Genomic DNA, 19,445 nt, shown 5'->3' with positions numbered 1-19,445 from the left:
TCTAGTTTCTTATTTGTGCATTATTTTCAGGATTGGAACCCCTCATTGGTCCAAAAATGCTGTAAGAGGTGGCGAGAGAAGAAAAAAAGCACCGATCCAGATGCATACAGGCAATTGGAGAGACAACGAAAAGCAGCTTAATGCGCAAAGTTGAGACAGAATGAAGTGAAGGCTGTGGAATCGAGACAAAAGGACAGAGAACGGAAAAGAAATACGACGAAAGCATGCAATGGCACGCTGCCCCACAGTCCACTTGGCACACCACCACAACATTTTTCCGTGACAGCATTTCCGAACTGACAGGCCCTTCGTCGATTGGTAAATAGAATGAGATCTTCATTACCAAAGAAACTGGCAGTTATTGCAAACCTTATAACGGTGATGCCTTCGGCATCAAAATGTCAGGTATTTGATATGATGAACAAAAAAAAAACAACAAGGCCTGACATCACCGACCGGACGACCTGAGGTGTTCAGACAGCCACAAGGAATGGATTGGAAAAATATCTGGAGAGACCAGATTTTTCATGCACGTCACGGAAGGAAGAACCAAGTCTGCATCGGCAGTGTCGAAACAGGAAACTATATATATATATATATATATATATATATATATATATATATATATATATATATATATATATATATATATATATATATATATATATATATATATATATATGTATATGTATATATATATATATGTATATATATGTATATATATATATATATGTATATATATATATATATATATATATATATATATATATATATATATATATATATATATATATATATATATATATATATATATATATTGAAAGGGCACTTTCTGTGTTAACTGAAAGAGGTCAAGGTGTTCATGAATGCTGAGGTCAAAAAGGGTCACAATTCCAAGACAGGCTTTGACCCCAAATTCAGGATAGCATACGGCTCCCTTTAGCCTGGTGTTGGCTTAGTGGTTAAGATGGCGGCTTGGGATCCCAGGGTCCTGAGTTCAAGCCCCGTTGGCTGCTGAATTAACACAGGGGGTTGACTCAGCCTGTCATCCTTCCGAGGTCAGCCAAATGAGTACCAGTGTACTGGTCCTGGTGTATGCCCCGGTTAGAATAGATGTACCATATCCCTGTGTGTCATAAGAGGCAACCAGGGTTGGCGTCAGGAAGGGCATCCGGCCATAAACCATTGCCTCAAGAAAAAGCCAACCCCTGCACAGCAGGGAAAAATGGCTGTAAAAACGGTCATTTTATATACGGCTCCCTTTGGCGTTTTGTTAAAAACATTGAAATATATTCGATATCAGGATGAGGTTCCTGAAAACAACTGCACCTGTGAATATTGTGAAAATGCTGAACTAATCTTGAGGGTGATAACTGATCGATGGGACATCGATGACATCACATTACATTGCTTGTCAAGGAAATATGTTGTGATCCTGAACTGATGCATCCAAGGTACGGGCGAGCATGGACAGCACTGCGGATTACATGATGAAATGTTCCAACTTGCATGCGCAGAATTAGAAGCTGAGGAAGATGTGTGCTGTCACAAGTGGATTCAGAGCAGTGAAAAGTACTCTGAGAGGAAAAAAAAATCAGGTCAATGCAACAGATGAAATGGCCACAGATTACTTCAGGAATCAGATGGAATTTTACTTGCGCCAACACTACAACTACACTTGCCAGCATGAAGAGATGAGCTTTCTGAAAGACCAGCTGAATAACGATACTGCAATCATTCAAGTTGATTTTTTTTCAGAAAATTATTCAAATAAACAATACATCCAAAGTGCCTACTTCGGGCAGGAGAATTTCAGCCTCTAAACAGTGGTAGCTTAGTACATGTTGGAGGGAGAAAAGAAATGAAAAAGCTGCTGTATTGTTACAGATTAGCTCGAGCATAGCAATTACATAGCTTGTCAATTTAACATATTAATAGAGGAACTGAGGAACATCAACGCAGCAATTGACACAAAACATTTTTGGTCAGACGGCTGTGTGGCCCAATTCGAAAGCAAGTACTGCTTCACCCTCGTGTCTCGATACTCTCGTGACCTGAATATTACGTGGAATTACTTCAAATCCCACCACGGTAAAGGTGCTGCAGCTGGAATTGGAGGTGAAGTCACACAATAATGTGAAGTCAATGGTATATTGAGACGTAAGACTCGGTAAAATTGTGATGGCAAATGCAGAACAGTTTGCTCATTATGCCAGGAATACAATTGGCAACATTGATATATTTTTCGTCAAGAGCTTGGACATCAATGTCACTCCTTTACCAGAGTCCATGATGAGGACTGTGCTTGGTACGCTAATATTTGTCATTTTAGGAGGATCACTGGAAGTGATTCATTCACAGTTCTGAAGTTTTACAGAAACTCTAATTTCAAGTGCCCCGCCAAATTTATGGCTTCTATTGAATACGTATTCAATCGTCAAGGCGAATTTGTCTCAGAAGAACATTGAAAATGACTTAAACATCGATGTGGAAATGTCCAATGAAAAGCTGATGGTAGTCAAGACCGTGAATAACACGGCCATCAATGACCATGATAGCCGAATAGGAATGTTCGTGGTGGATTGGGAAGGGGTAGTGGACGTTTCCAAACCACAAAATGATGTTCAGGTGCCCATCCTCCATCCACAGGGACCTCAAACGACCTTCCACTGACCATCAAAGAAGGATAAGTGCTGGATTCCACTTGGTGATGTTATTGGGATGCTGCAGCCATGCGATTGGCCAATGCCAACCATGGGCTCCAGGAGCTTTTTATAGATGCTACTGTGTCCATGGAAGCAGTTGCACTTTTGAAGGAATAACTCAGGAAATCATTGGACCTCAAGAAAGCGCTAGATTTCTGGTTGGACTTGCAAGCGTACAGATTACTGCATTGTAGATGCGCTATGTATACGTGAATCCTCTGCAGTTTTCAGTTGAAATAAACAAAGTTGGTGACTTTTTATGGGAAAAGAGAAAGTCTTGATCAATGAGAGGGTTAACCTTTGAATTATGGGGTACTTCAGAACAGCTGAGGAAACGTCGAATTTTTATGTTTCTTCGAATTTTTATGAGTTACCATTGACGAGCATCATTAAAAATTGCAATAACCAATATTGACTTTGTTTTTTTGTTGTTTTTTTTTCCCTTGACACAGCATACTCGTACTCAGTTGTGTGAATCATGGAGAAACTGGCTGAGACCAAACTGAGATTTTGTTATTGACAACTAGTAGAGTACTTGCCTGATGGGTGATCTTGTTCCAGGCATGCAACATGTTCTTCTGATGCATACCTTTACTTGGGCGGTGCATAGGCAACTGACAGCTCTGTATAGACAAAAAAAACAAAAAATCGGGTTACGTGCATGAAGCAAAGACGTACCTATACTGTTAATAATTCAAACCACCTCACAGCACTGGAAAACGGAACAGAAGTACTGCACTGTAAATGGTGAAGACTTGTGATACCCTCTGTCACCTGGAGGTGGCACTACATGATACGCATTTACATAGAGAATTTGTGTCCCCCCCTAAGACCACCACCATATATAAAGATACCCCTATACATTAATTGGGGTCATGCTGATCCTATATAGCAAATCTGGATGTAATTGGCCCAGAACTGTAGTATGAGTAGCGCGACAAACAGGTAAACACCGGTCCGTGAATTATATAAGGATAATGGAAGAAAGGGGGAACACCAGGCCCTTGGGGTATTTTGGTTATTTTGGGACCTTTGGGTCTTTTTTGTCTTCGGAGTCATTGGGGTCTTTTGTGTCTTGTGAATCTTCAGGGTCTTTGGGGTCTTTAAGGGTTTTTTTGTGTCTTCAGGGTCTTTAACCCTTTGAACCGGCAAAGATAAAAATACCCTGAGACATTAATCAGGGTCATGCTGATCTTCTGAGGCATATCTTTATTCGGGCGGTGTATAGGCAACTGACATCTCTGTATAGGCAAAAAAACACAAAACCTGCGTTACGTGCATGAAGCAAAGACGTACCTACTGTTAATAATTTTACCAGCCGCTATTCAAACCTCCATATACCCGAGCGGTCAGATTTTTCCCAGGAAGCCCAGGGTGGAGGAGCCGTAAGTCCAAGGAGCTCAGGGTTCAAAAGGTTAGGTGTCTTTTGGGTCTTGGGGAGGGGGGGCATTATTTTGGGTCCCCAGGGTACTTTAGATTGAGTATTTCAGGTTACAATTGTGGGTGGCGTCAGGTCAGATGTCCAACCAATGGGTTAAGAGCGGGCATGCATACACACATAATCACAAACACTTGCTCCATGATGTATAAAGTAGCCAATATTGATAGGATTTCAGTCCAACAAAATTAAACAGCATCATCTCGTGAGTTTGAACTTATTCAAATATATGTTTCAGATACATCGTACGGCAATTTTGTTCATTCCGTCCTGATGTATTCCAATTATCTTGAATATTTCCATGATTACTGAGAGACGATAAAATTAAAACAAGTCTTTGTGGGGTAACTCAGCCTCTCCCATCCCCACCCACCCACGGTCCCATATTAATTCAAATTTCTTTGTTGGAAATATGCTGAGATGACAATAATAATAATACCATTCCTTTCGCATAATAAAGGCGCATAGGCCCGCCGAGGCAGTTTCATTGGCAAGGAGTACAGCCCTGGATGAGTCGACACTCCGACACAGGTTACCCCAAATGATTATTACCCCAGTACACTGGTACTCATTTCGCAGACTTCAGAAGGATGACAGGCTGTCATCCCTACCTGGTGTTAATTCAATGGTGACAGGGGCTTGAACTCAGGACTCTAAGGTCCCAAGCCAGCCAACTTAACTGCTAAACCAACACCAGACTTATATGCTGGGATATAGGTTGACACTTTTCCATCCTGACACGGAAAGGGACTTTTGGATCCAGGCCAGGGGAGGGTTTGTGTGTTTTGGGTGCACCACGCCGGTTTCAGAGAAGATGTCCAAATTTTTTCCCTTAACCCTTTGAACCCTAAGCTCCTTGGACTTTTGGCTCCCCCACCCTGGGCTCCCCAGAGAAAAACCCGGCTGCTCAGGTATATGAAAGTTTGAAAAGCGGCCAGTTTACCAGCCGCCAGGGTTCAAAGGGTTAATCCATAAGGTCTGGTGATGTATCGCTATTCCGGTTATATCGATATAATTTTTCATATCGATATACCGGCATTGGAATTCTGATAAATACTGGTATACCGAAAAAAAATCGATATGAAAAACAAACAAACGGTATATCACCAACAAATCAAAGAGAGGTGTTTCCAATTCTTAAATACTGGACATGATTTGAAAAGCTTTGATGCACTCGGCATCTCAACTAAGCGTGGAACAGGAAGAGTGAAACGTATGACATCAAGATGTACCAGGAAGTAAGTACAGTATGATTTAACTTTCAACCATCAGCATCTGACCACCTGTACAAGCAATCGTGTCTTTCTTTGTCCTCGTGGCTGATTTTAAATCACTTAACAATCGGTTATTATTTATATGAATCGAGAGTGCTTTAGAAATCCTGTGCTGAGTCGGTGAACTGCGATACCGGTATGAACGCGATACCGGTACAGTGTTCCGCGATAGTCATACCGGTACGGTGATAGATTCCGACCTAGTCAAATTACTAATACAGACCTCGCCTTAAAACAAAATCATTTTTAATACAAGTTGAAGTTGGAAGTGGAAGTCCTTTCACTCTCCCCACTCACCCTTCTCCCTCCATTCACCCCCCTCACTCACCCTTCTTAAAGTCCCCCCCCTCACATCCACAAAGCTGCCTCCTTCCCCTGCCCTCTCTTCTCCATCTCATCATTGTAAATCCTCAACTGCCTTCTGTCCCCTCTCTTATTACTCCCCACTGTACCTCAACCCAGCACCACAGAGCCTTTTCTCCTCATCCGGCTCCCTCCCCGAGTTCTTCTGCAATCCCCCACTCTCTTTCAACAATTCTCCTTACCTCCCACCATCCTCCCTTGTCCTACCCCACCCCCTTCCCTGCATCCAAAGCCTCCTCCCCTCCCTCTTCATTAACAGTGTGGACCTCAAATATCCGGGGCCTTCGCTCAAACCTGACATCTTTCCATTCAGGTTGCCACTGACAAACCAGACATAATCTGCCTCACAGAAACTTTCCTCCCTCAAGATGTCTCTGACTCCTTAGTATCTCTCCCTGGTCACTCCTTTCTCTGGTATGACAGACCTGAGCCTCGTTCTGGTGGAGGAGTTGCTCTCTTCATCAAAAACTCTATTCCTAACTTTAGATTCACTGTCCTCACTCGCCCACACCCCCAGGAATACCTATGGCTACGGCTTCCCTCCGCTCCCACCTCATGTTTGTACGTGTGCTGTGCCATCCACCAAACAGTGATGACTTCTATCCTCTCATCCAAACTCTCTCTTCCTCACACACTATGTGGTGACTTCAATTGTCATCATGCCAGTTGGCTGGGTGTGGGTACCTCTCTCACCTGCAATGGCACTTCAGCAAAATACTTCTGTGACTCATTGGGACAGACGCAATCGGTCAACTTCCCGACCCAGATCTCAACCAACGTTACTCAATCTCTTCTGGATCTGATTTTGACAAAGTTCTCTGATAATATCTGCTGTTCTTCCTCCACTCCAATCGGTTCTTCTGACTACATGCTTGTCAAAATGGACATCTCTCTGGCTGTTGTTAGAGAACCACCTCAGCGCTGTCAAATCTGGCATTTCACTCAGGCTGACTGGCAGGGTCTCCGAGCCGCCATCAAACTTCGAGAGTGGTCTCCCATCACTACTTTCTCCAACATCAACTCATCCTAGGAAAAGAAACTTGCTCTCTCTCATGCACAGATTTATCCCCTCTCGTCTTCAGTTGTTCCACCCTTCCTTCCGCCCATGGTTCACTGAAGCTTGTGGCAAGGCAGGTAGCCTGAAACAAACTTGCCTTTGCCTCATGGAAAGCAAACCCAACTGAGTGTAATCTCAGTTCCTTCCATAAAGCTCGGAACAAGTCTGTATCTCCCCTCAGGAGAGCCAGAAAACATCTTTCTAAGCTCAAGTCTGAACTTTCAAACCTCTCTCCCAACTCCAAATCCTGGTGGTGTCTAATCAAATCTGTTTCTGGTGTATGTTCCCCCTCCATCCCCTTCCTCACCTCAAATGGTCACACTGCTGATACCGCACGTGAAAAGGCTAAATGCCTAAACTCGGTGTTTGCATCTAAATCTTGTGTCTGAAACCCATCGCTTTCTGAACCCACCTTACCTAGTCACACCGAGCTGTCCCTCGACTCTGTGTCCTTTTCTACTGACAAAGTGGAGAGTTTGCTGTCAAACCTCAACTCAGATTCTGCAACCGGTCCAGACGACATCAGCCCACGTGTCCTAAAAACCTGCTCCACTGCTCTTGCTCACCTTCTCTCTGTTCTAGTCACCCTCTTATTTGCTCAAGGTCATCTGCCATTTGCTTGGAAATTAGCAAACATTACCACCCTGCATAAAAAGGTGCAAAAACAGATCCCTGCAACTGCAGACCAATCAGCCTTCTCCCAATCATCAGCAAGGTTATGGAATTCATCATCGCTTTAGACATTAAATCCTTTCTCTTCTTCAATTGCTTGATATCCGATCAGCAATTTGGTTTCAGACCATGCCACTATCCTGGCTATGCTGCTTCTGCTCTCCCAACAATGGATGGAGGTCCTCAATGCCGCACATGAAATTAGAACCATACCCCTCGACATATCGCGTGCTTTTGACACGCTCTGGCATTCTGCCCTGCTCACGTAACTCTCTTCCTATGGTATCCAAGGCCATCTCCACTCATGGCTCGCAGACTTCCTCTCCTGTCACAGCCAACGTGTGGCCCTAAACCGAGTTCTGTCATCCCCTCTTCATGTCCAGGCTGGAGTTCCTCAAGGCAGCGTTCTGGGCCGTGTTCTTTTTCTGATTTTCATCAATGATCTCTCCAACTCTCTGGAAAATCCTCTTTTTTTCTTTCCTGATGATTCCACCCTCTGCCGTGTGCCATCTGCTATCCCTCAGACCGGCAAGTAGCAGCTTCTTCTTCGCTCTCTGCAGATCCGGATAAAATCACAAACTGATCCAACACGTGGAACTTGTCTTTCAATCCTGACAAGTCTCACACTCTCACACTATCTCTCTGAAAGGACCATTTGGAACCCCCCCCCCTCCATCTACTTTTTCAAAAAATCCTCTGGAAGAAGTCCTTTCATTCAAGCTTCTAGGTCTCACTATCTGCCATGATCTTTCATGGGAAAGCCACATTTTCAACCTGGCCTCCAAAGCCAGTCTGGGAATCCTTCGACATGCAAAGTCTCCTCAGCCCAACTGTGCTCCTGACCATGTACAAAGCTTTTGTCTACAGCCTGATGGAGTCCTGCTCTCCCCCCTGGGCTGGTGCTCTTGCCTCTCACCTTTCTCGGCTTCATTTTGTGGAAACCAAGGCATTTAGGATCATTGGTATCTCCCACGATGAAGCTGAGTCTTTGGGCCTCTCACTCTCTCACCGCAGGCAGGTCTCTGGTCTTTCTGTCTTTTACCGTCTCTCCAGTCTCGCGCCCCCACCCCCCTTTTGCACTTGCTCTTGCTCTGTTCCCCCCCCACCATATTTTCGCAGGGCGCTTAAGGTCCGCCAGTAACCCCCTTCTGATAAAACTACCAAAACCACGAATCACTGCTCACCTTCACTCTTTCATTCCTCTTTTTCCCACCTATGTAATAAACTTCCTCACTCTGTTCAATCCCATTCTTCCCTCCAGGCCTTCAAAACAGCAGTTCACCACCACCACCTCTTATCGTTCCCCATCCAAAACCACAATCTTTTCTACCCCCGTTAATCCACCCCAAACCCACCTCCTTCAATATCCCTGCTTTCCTTCCTGAAAGTCCCTGTAGTGCCCATCTTGTATACCCTGTGTTCCCCACCCCCATTCCTCTCCCTTCCACAGATCTCCTAATGTCTCTGTTCCCCACTGTTTTGTCCTTCCCTCTCCCACCCCTCTTGTCTCCTGCCCTCCCTTGTGGTGCGTTGTGTGTTAGCTCTCAGATGAGCCTTGACTCTGAGAATATATACAAATAATAAAATAACCCTTCTCATCTTCGGGGAAAAAAAGCCTTGTGTGGGAATACTTTGAAAAATTGTGTGTCAATGATGTGTACATCATATATGAATATCTGTTGGACCATTGCGTATTTTTGGAACCTGCGTTATAAAATTATTGTTATTTTTTAAAATATCGATATACCTCTATGACCCCACCAGTATATTGATATCAATGGAGTCGATAAATACAATATATGGCTGCCATACCTTATGATCTATGACAGACCTCAGTTATCAATAAAATATTCTCCATGGGGAGTCTCCTTCATGTTTAAGGTTTCGCATCAATCAGACAGGTGGTTGCAGAGAAAAAAAATCATACCCATATCCAATTGAAGTGGAGCATTAAAAAATAAAAATAAAAAAGGTCTGTTTGCGTGCATGGATACGTGGGCACACGTGACGAAACTGCAAACGCCAACTTGCAACTGGTTATTCCCACACAGAGGGGTAGAAAGGTTCTAATCATTCTTTTTTTTAATGGACGGATGGAAGGAAGGAGGGACATACCAAATATTGAAGCGGCGGCACCGACTGTTTAAAATCAGAAATTAACAAAATCTTTAGAATCACCCTTTACAACCCATTTGAATTGCCCTTCAGAACCCTTAATTACCCTTTAAAACCCTCCAGAATTACAATTACCTTTAGAACTAAACACGGTGGGTTAGAAAGGTTATTCTTCTTCATTTTGACGGATGGACAGAAGAAAGAAAGGATGGAAGAAAGGACATACCAAATATTGAAGTGACTATGCCACTTAAAATTTCCGTATAAACATAGATTAGCGCAGACAGACAGAGAGACAGACAGACAGACAGACAGACAGACAGACAGAGGCGTTAGAATAGTCTCGCAACCCCTTCGGGTGAGACTAATAATTGACCACTTTGGAAACTCAATTTATCATCGGTCCATTATCCTCTTCGCTAAGGAAACCGTTATTTTTAACCAAAAATAATCTGCCATAATGGTGTCTTGCTATTTATTACGAGGGCATGTTGTGTTGTGTTTGGGATTATCTGTAGACTTTCTTTGGTAGTGTAAGTTTTTTTTTTTGAAAAGGAAAAAACATCTTTGTTCATCTTTTCGGGAAGAAGAAAACGAGATGAGGAACAATTAGTTGCTTTTATCCGTCTGGAATAGGATGTTTCGTTGAAGCAGAAAATGTGTGCAGCCATAAAGGTTTCACGCTCGTGAAATGCAAGACCGATACATTGTGGACTCATTTGAAGGACTAAAACTGTTTAATAATATATTTCGAGCAATTGGAAAATTCAGACTGATGCTTTGAAAATTTTGGAGCTTCATCTTCACACTAACTTTTTGATCAACTGCCAAGATGATGGTGATAAACCACTGATCTTGTAAAAGTCGATACACTTCTTTCATTAGATATCGTGGTTTTGGTAATGCTTTACAGCTGGTTGGTGATGCTCGTCATCAGACAAGTAGCTTGTTTTCTGTGTTAGCCTTGACTTGTTTGGTTTTATGCAAAACAACATGCTTGTCCTGGGACTTGAGTATTGGTATTTGTGTGACTGACAGTATGCCATAGCATTAACTTTTGTCTATGTGCAACTGAGAAATTGAATGCTTTCACATGCACGTGGTCTGTTCCTGCATGAGCACTTCACTTTATAAATCATCGACTCTAAAATGTTGGCACTCGTGTGTCATCAAACACAAGGAATGTCATTTCCTATCTGTACTTTTCTTTCAGAACTACTGGAAAAAGTGAAGACTGATCCTGATACATTTCCGCATGTGGATATACAGGAAACCAAAGCATGTCAGGAGTCACGGCTTGAAAGTCATTGTGAAGGTTTGTCGCAATTTTCATACATGTTGATTTTGATATCTTTCATGATATTATTATTTTGGACAAAGCACATCTTACAATCCATAACAGAGCCTGATTTTTCATCCTCTATTGCAGTTACTTCTTTGATTCATTAAGCATGAATTCATTTCATGAGTCAGTTGTGTATTTCTGCCAATTTTGTACAGGTAAATAAATAGCTTGCTCTTTTTTTTCTTGTACTCAAGAATAGGTGTGGTTTTCTTGATGATGTAAATTTATAGATTCCTTAGGAGAGGGCAGGATGAGCAAGGTCAGATGTGAGCTTTAATGAAAGAGAGCCCACAAACCTGCCACTGGTGGGAGAGTGATTCCTTTGGAATCTGCTTACTGCCCTGAGATACCAGTGGTGCAGAATGCCTTGTTTTCAACCTTCTCAAGAGGAACAAGGTGTGAAGCAGAAGCACAAACCCAGAGTGGGGAGCCATATTCCATTGAGCTCTGTATGAAACCTTTATACACCATGATGAGCTCGGTGCAGCTCAGGAACGCCATGGCTCCTTGGAGAATACTCAGATGGCAACTAGCATTTCATGCAAGTTTGGAGATAGGATCCTTCCAGAAAAGGCTATGACAGATAATTAGGCAAAGAAGCTCCTGCACCTCCTCCAGTGGCTATCCAGAGTAAGGGATTGGTGAGTTTGATTGCTGATCCTTGTGGAGAGACTGGTAAAGTGTGTGACCTGCCACCATAAAACTTGGTGTTCCAAGTATGCTTTGCAAAAAAAGAAACGCAAACTTTTATGTCAAAGTTTATAGCGAATGAAATTTACAAAATCACATCAACATTAAATTACAACAGATTAGTACGGTGTATTGTTATGGATTTGGAAGCCTTTTGCACACACAGTCAGCAGCCCCCGCAGTTCAGTTATTTCAAGAAATATGTGTTTATAGTTAGGTCCATGTCTCTGGATGGTCCTTTATGTCTAATGGGAATTTCCTGTGTGTGCTGCGGGTTTCTTTTTTAGTTAGGTTTTTTTTTTTTTACAACAACAGCGGCACCGTGCCTCGCTCCACCGACGCCATAGCGCACGTGCTTCTGGCTGCGGACGTGGGGTGGGACCCCACGCTCCAGAGCTGACTCTGCCCACAAGGGCAAGGGCATGCCCTTCATCCAATCAGGAGGCTCATCGCCTCAGAGCCGACTCCGCCCACGAGGGCAAGGGCGCGCCCTTCGTCCAATCAGGAGGCTCATCGCCTCAGATCGGGACTCCACCCAGAAGGGTGGGAGTTGCCCCACTTACCGTGGGCCGTCCAATGAGGGACGGCCAGCGAATCGCGTGACGCAACCGTCCAATCGGGAGGCGAGTGGCCAGGGAATAAAACCCTCCCATCTCAGGAGAGGATAGTGATCGGCGCATTCTGTCTGGCTCTCTGGGTCTGCCTCGCCTGGTGTCGTCTGATCCATGGAAGCTTTTTCGGCCTTGATCGCCTGTCGCCTTGTCCACTTTCGTGTTGGCTGGCGTCCGTCGCTCTATCCCTCGTCCCTGGTGCTTGGTGCTGCGTTGAGGCGGTGGGTTCGAGTCCTGCCACCGGACAAGCTCGACCAGACCGCACGAGGTGGAGAGGTGCAAGTGCAGACTCTTGCCCTCAGCTCGCCTTCCCTCCCGAGCTGAAGGGCCAAATAAAGGCCATGGCCACCATTTCTTTTGGGTATGTGCGTGTGTGTCTGTGGGCCCAGTCTATAAGTGGCATTTGTTTAAGTGCCTTGTACATTACTTGCATTCGTTCTTGATAGTCGGTTTAACTCTGCTCTATTTGTGCTCCCTTGCCCCATTATAAATAAACCCCCCAATTGTTCAATGTACCAGCTCGTTGTTGTGCTTTCTATTATTGACCCAGCACGGTTCGTGCTTCAGAATCCGTAAGCCAATTGGGCTGTAGGTTGTTGTTTGGACCGACGGACTTTGGTAATTCCGCTCGGTTACACCGGACCGAGGTCGCAAGAGCGATCCGGTTTGACAGAGTCCGTTGAGGGTGACTTCCTCGGTAATTTGACGACGTGGGGACTTAGGTATATTGAAATTTGGCTATTAACCCTACCCCACGCCGTCAGAGAATTGGCGAGCACGGTCCTTAAGTGACCCGTGACCTTCGGAGTTGTCCGAAGGTTACGACCTGCAATTCTGGGTACTCGGTGGAGACGACCCTACTGCTCCACCGAGCTGTTGCTCCTCCCCACTGAACCCGGCACCACAACAGTATGACCTCCCTCTGCTGTGATGCACGCTTGGATGCGCCGGTGCATGGACTGAATCAGCCTCCTCAAAATCACCTGGGGGATGGATGTGCCACTCCTTCCATTAAAGCAGTGGCAAGTTCTTGAGCTGTTCTAGGCACCACAGGACGTAACCGGATGCGGCGATCGAGTTCATCCCACGCATGCTCGATGGGGTTAAGGTCTGGACTGAACGCAGGCCATGGCAGGAGCTCAATATGGTGGTCATCAAGATATTGGGTGATCACCCTTGCTGCATGAGGTTGCGCATTGTCCTGTTGAAACAAAGCTATGTTTGGATGTTCATCCAGAAATGGCCTCACTGCAGGCTCAAAAATTTCAACCCAGTATTTCTGGGCATTGAGGTTACCATCGATAACTATCAGTTCAGTACAGGCATTTGCTGTAATACCAGCCCATATCATAATGGTGGGACCTCCCCACCTGTCCAGCTCCATGACATTACAGTCAAAAAGTCGCTCACCACGACGACGGTAAACTTGTACCCATCTGTCATTATTGCTTACGTGAAATCGTGACTCATCCGAGAACAACACCTGGTTCCACATTCTTTGCATCCAGTCACGGTGTTGGCGGGCCCATACCAACCTACGGCGACGACGATCGGCCGTCAGTGGGAGACCTCTGTTAGGGCGTCTGCTCCTGAGTCCTACAGAACAAAGCTGATTTCTGACAGTCTGAGCACAAATCCTGTTGTTCGTATGCCCAGGCGTCTCCCTTGAGGTGGTTTCTGCATTGCGATGTCGATCATGGAGGTGCTGCAGAACGATGTAACGATCCTGAATGGGCGTCGTCACTCGCGGTCTACCACTTCTCCGACGATCTGCCACACTTCCAGTGTCTCTTAAACGATGTCTGAGCCTGCTTATGGTTGATTCGTGCACTTGGAGATGTGCGGCCACATCCCTAGCTGAGATGCCCACATCAAGCATTCCAATTACGCGGGCCCGGTCATACTGACTTAGTGAATTCGGTTCACTCTTCCATGGACCATAGACTACCACCGGAACATCAACATTCTTATGCAATTTAGCCTTGGAAGCCACAGTAAGTGATTGTTTGAAAATCCATTCAACCCCCATTGTGGTAGTTCAGTGAGGAAGGCTGCTCAAGAAATGTGGTTGAAAATACAGGTGCTTAAAATGGTATTACAAATCTTTGTCATTGATAATTTGTGCACAACAATGCACGTTAAAAAATGCGTCTTATCAACTTGCGTTTCTTTTTTTGCCAAGTATTGTTGACCAGTGGCTTCTCTTTTCCAGTTCTTGTAACATTCTGTGCAGGGTGGATTCATCAGCAAAATTTGTTTTCAAAACAATCGGAACGATCATTGGTGTAAATGAATAACAATGTCGGTCCAGAGACGTTGCCCTGTGGAACTCCAACCTGATGTGGAACATTAATGAGAAAGAACATCATTAAGGGCCACCTGCTGTTTCGCTTCAGCAGGGGACAGTGAATAATAAAAGTTCAACTTCAAAATTCAGGGTGAATGTCAGACAATGTCGAAGACTCGAGATATCCATAGAAAAATGTGCTAAGCTCTTTATTGTGCTTCAGGAAATCCATCCGCTGCTGCATCAGAAGTAGTAACACATCTAAGGTGGAATCGCCAACTCAGAAGCCAAAGTGATTTTCCGATATTAGCGAGTTATAGAAAAGTTAGTGCCTGAGATCTGCCACAAGGATGGACTCCATTAATTTTCTTGTTAATGGAGAGAAGGTTGATAGGTCTGTGATTGAGTAATCAGTTTTCTCGTCTCTTTAAATGATATCAGTGGTTTGAAACTTTCCAAAATGGAGGAAGTTTCCCATTCAAGAATCACCTGTGAAAGAGAACGGAGAGAGGATATAATAGGACTGAAGCCCAGTTCCTATGTACAGTGGGGAGAACAAGTATTTGATACACTGCCGATTTTGCAGTTTTTCCCACTTACAAAGCACGTAGAGGTCTGTAATTTTCATCATAGGTACACTTCAACTGTGAAAGACGGAATCGAAAACAAAAATCCTGAAAATCACATTGTATGATTTTAAAATAATTAATTTGCATTTTATTGCATGAAATAAGTATTTGATCACCTACCAACCAGTAAGAATTCCAGCTCTCAGACCTGTTAGTTTTGTTTTTAAGAAGCCCTCCCATTCTCCACTCATTCCCTGTATTAACTGCACCTGTTTGAACGCGTTATCTGCATAAAAGACAGTTGTCCACACTCAATCAATCAGACTCCAACCTCTCCACAATGGACAAGACCAGAGAGCTGTCTAAGGACATCAGGGACAAAATTGTAGATTTGTACAAGGCTGGGATGGGCTACAGGACAATAGGCAAGCAGCTTGGTGAGAAGGCAACAACTGTTGGCACAATTATTAGAAAATGGAAGAAGTTCAAGATAACAGTCAATATCCCTCGGTCTGGGGCTCCATGCAAGATCTCACCTCGTGGAGCCTCAATGATCATGAGAAAGGTGAGGGATCAGCCCAGAACTACATGGCAGGACCTGGTCAATGACCTGAAGAGAGCTGGGACCACAGTATCAAAGAAAACCATAAGTAACACACTACGCCATCATGGATTAAAATCCTGCAGCGCACGCAAGGTCCCTCTGCTCAAACCAGCGCATGTCCAGGCCCGTCTGAAGTTTGCCAATGACCATCTGGATGATCCAGAGGAGGAATAGGAGACGGTCATGTGGGCTGATGAGACCAAAATAGAGCTTTTTGGTTTAAACTCCACTCGCCGTGTTTGGAGGAAGAAGAAGGATGAGTACAACCCCAAGAACACCATCCCAACCGTGAAAAATGGAGGTGGAAACATCATTCTTTGGGGATGCTTTTCTGCAAAGGGGACAGGACGACTGCACCGTATTGAGGGGAGGATGGATGGGGCCATGTATCGCGAGATCTTGGCCAACAACCTCCTTCCATCAACAAGAGCATTGAAGATGGGGCGTGGCTGGCTGGGTCTTCCAGCATGACAACGACCCGAAAAACACAGCCAGGGCAACTAAGGAGTGGCTCCGTAAGAAGCATCTCAAGGTCCTGGAGTGGCCTCGCCAGTCTCCAGACCTGAACCCAAATGAAAATCTTTGGAGGGAGCTGAAAGTCTGTGTTGCCCAGGGACAGCCCCGAAACCTGAAGGATCTGGAGAAGATCTGAATGGAGGAGTGGGCCAAAATCCCTGCTGCACTCTGTGCAAACCTGGTTAAGAACTACAGGAAACGTCTGATCTCTGTAATTGCAAACAAAGGTTTCTGTACCAAATATTAAGTTTTGTTTTTCTGATTTATCAAATACTTATTTCATGCAATAAAATGCAAATTAATTATTTAAAATCATACAATGTGATTTTTCAGGATTTTTGTTTTAGATTCCGTCTTTCACAGTTGAAGTGTACCTATGATAAAAATTACAGACCTCTACGTGCTTTGTAAGTGGGAAAAGCTGCAAAATCGGCAGTGTATCAAATACTTGTTCTCCCCACTGTATTAGAACACCTGTACTCTCAGGACCCCTTATAGAAGATGTCGAGTTGGGTTAAGAAACATCACGATAGTGTGAGACAAATCCACATGCTCTAAGTAAAGGAACATTCTGTAATTGCGATGAAGGTCGGTACAGAAAGGATGGATTTGTGATCTTGGCTTTGTAATGAAAACAGAGTTGAAGAATTGTTTTTTCCTGAGCAGTGTGCAGCATGGCTCTGTCATTCAGGAGGGAAGGAATGGAAAGGGAATGTCTAACACAATCAGACCTGACCTGTTCTCACCAAGCTTTGGAGGATTGAGATGCTGCATAATTTGGATCACATATGAGCCTGATGTTGGGCCCTGGCTCTTCATTAGACAGATGTACAATGATTTTGAGCTATTTGTAGAGACTACAGCTTACCATCAGTTGGGATTGCATTCCAGGATGAGAATGCAGGTTGATATATGTAGATAGAGAGTTATTCAAAAAGATTGATACAACTTTGATTTCCTACGCTTTCTTTGTTTTTTGACCTATACTGTTTTCCTTTTCAGGATTTGGTGGTGTTATCATGGTATTTGTTACCTGGGATTTCTATCTCCGTAGCTCAACTATGCCATTGACAGTGAAGCAGAGGACAAAAGTGGTGGCTCTGTGGTATGACACGATCATATTATGTAGACACCTGCCGGATAGTCCAGCGGAAATGTGAAAAAGCATGTTGTGGCGTCATTATGAAATTTTTTTTTTTTTGGTTGATTCATCATCTCTGAGCTATCCTGAATCAGAATCAGCCGGGTGTCAGACTCGCACCCTTGAGGATTATATTTTAGAGGCGAAAAACAAAATGGCCACCACCGACTTTTGATAAATTCTGTTTTGGGCAATATCTTCACTTCTAATGCACTTACAAACACAATATTGGTGTCTACTACTATGTTTTCATGGTCAAGGAATCCAATAATGATAAAATTGAAGGTGTATATATATATATATATATATATATATATATATATATATATATATATATATATATATATATATATATATATATATATATATATATATATATATATAAGACCTGTCTCATATTTTCAAGATGGCCACCATTTTAATATGAAAAATGGCTATTTTGCAGTTCCACTGATCACTTCGAGGAAGAAATTGAATTTGATGAACCCTTAAATATTAATACTACGTGCAATAATAGTCAATGACAGCTGAAGTAACTTACTTGCAATGATCAATGAATTGATGATTATATTGGAATACGATTTTTACACAAATATATCCGGATACATGTGGATAGTTGACTATGACTTTGGGTTATGTCTTAAAGTAAGTATGTACATGTACAGTGTATGATTTTGATATTACCTTTTATTTTTAGGCAAACAAATATTAACTTTGTTAAGGATGCAATGTTCTACATTATGTTCAATCTTCATCATTGGCATCGTGATTAGCAGCTACTGCCCTTGTCTGATCGTTACAACAGTCTGATCCAGCATTACAACTGCAAAACATCGAACATGACATCTGTGCTGCCACACAACCACACCTCCCGGTGGAACATGGCCGGCTGGTGGAACATCCACACTTGATCAGCTGCAGAATGGTGACTGGTGCAGCAGACACATCAGGTGGAAGTGTGGTTGGACACAATGTCGCACCGTCCTCACCTTCATGTCATCCATACTTGATGGGATCCAAGTTTGGAGGGTCTGACTGAGTGGCCGATTTCCATATAATGACTTGATGATGAGCGCGATACACATGTTGAACAAAGGCATCATGCGATGGGGGAAACGACTTCAATTTCGGAGCAGAGGTAATCTTGGAGTTGGCCATCTTAGACTTCCACAACTGATACCGGTGTGTGGACATATCACCTTCGACTTTGGAACCATAAGAGGCAGCAATGAAGGTAGTTGCCTCAGATATCATCTTTTCCTCGTCTGCTTCCAGCTGACCAAGTAAGGTGGGATGATGTCCACCCATTATTACCTTCAGCGCTGTGGCCTTTCCAATGCCAAACAAATACGACACAATATCGCATCCGGTCAGAGCATGTACAGCAGGCAGATATTTGGCGATGCTTTTGTGTTTCAGTGCTGTTTGGCGAATGTGTACGTTCGCCCTCCCAGCACATGGACTCTCCATGCTGACATCCACAGTCATCTTCTCCTCGAGGTAGAAAGAATCAACAGGACAAAGACATCTGTATCGACGCAGACCACTTTGATGTGTGAGTCACCACTGATACCTGGCACAATTATAACTAAGTGATGGATGATGATGACATCTGCTTCTTCATGGTGTGTTTTCAGATCCTTTCTCTGGATAGTGGAATTGTTCCATACTTGTACTGGTGTAGGATCTTTTCCAGTGATCACCAGTTTGGTCTGGTTGTCCACAATGTGGGTCATCAGATACTGACAGATCAAATCGATCAGTTGTACTTTGTTGTCGGCGACATTTAGAACCACTTTTTGCGCTGGAAGTGTTGTGTGTAAGTTGAGTTGATGTTTTCGACTTGAATCATGACCTGCGCGACTGGATCTCGACATTTGCTTCGTGCTGGTTTTGATGTACCTGTTGAAAATCAGGTATACATCACAACACTCCAGGTGGTATTTTATAGTTCCCATGAAGTTGATCACATAATCCTCAACTGTACCATTTGTGGGCCAATGTACAGTCCATAACATGGCGCATCCAGCATCTGGAACACCTTGGATTCGACTTGAT

At 43.8% G+C, this 19,445-nt stretch overlaps 1 protein-coding gene across 11 annotated transcripts in view; it reads left to right on the top strand.

The window, feature by feature from the left end:
• The window catches only part of LOC147033350 (uncharacterized), a 193,042-nt gene that overhangs the window by 92,971 nt on the left and 80,626 nt on the right, over nucleotides 1–19,445 (top strand). For 9 of the 11 annotated variants that reach the window (XM_085871586.1, XM_085871585.1, XM_085871576.1 and 6 more), the window contains one exon: nucleotides 10,838–10,939. In XM_085871586.1, coding sequence (XP_085727712.1) covers nucleotides 10,838–10,939 — 102 coding nt within the window. Of the gene's footprint in view, nucleotides 1–10,837; nucleotides 10,940–18,330; nucleotides 18,943–19,445 lie in introns of those variants that run through there. The other 2 variants (XM_085871587.1, XM_085871584.1) reach the window with 2 other exon arrangements.

The sequence above is a fragment of the Eptatretus burgeri genome, chromosome 2 (genome assembly GCF_056783735.1).
Source record: "Eptatretus burgeri isolate ZD-2024b chromosome 2, Ebu_testis_v1, whole genome shotgun sequence".
Lineage (NCBI taxonomy): Eukaryota > Metazoa > Chordata > Myxini > Myxiniformes > Myxinidae > Eptatretus > Eptatretus burgeri.
This window is presented reverse-complemented; position numbering and strand designations above follow the sequence as displayed.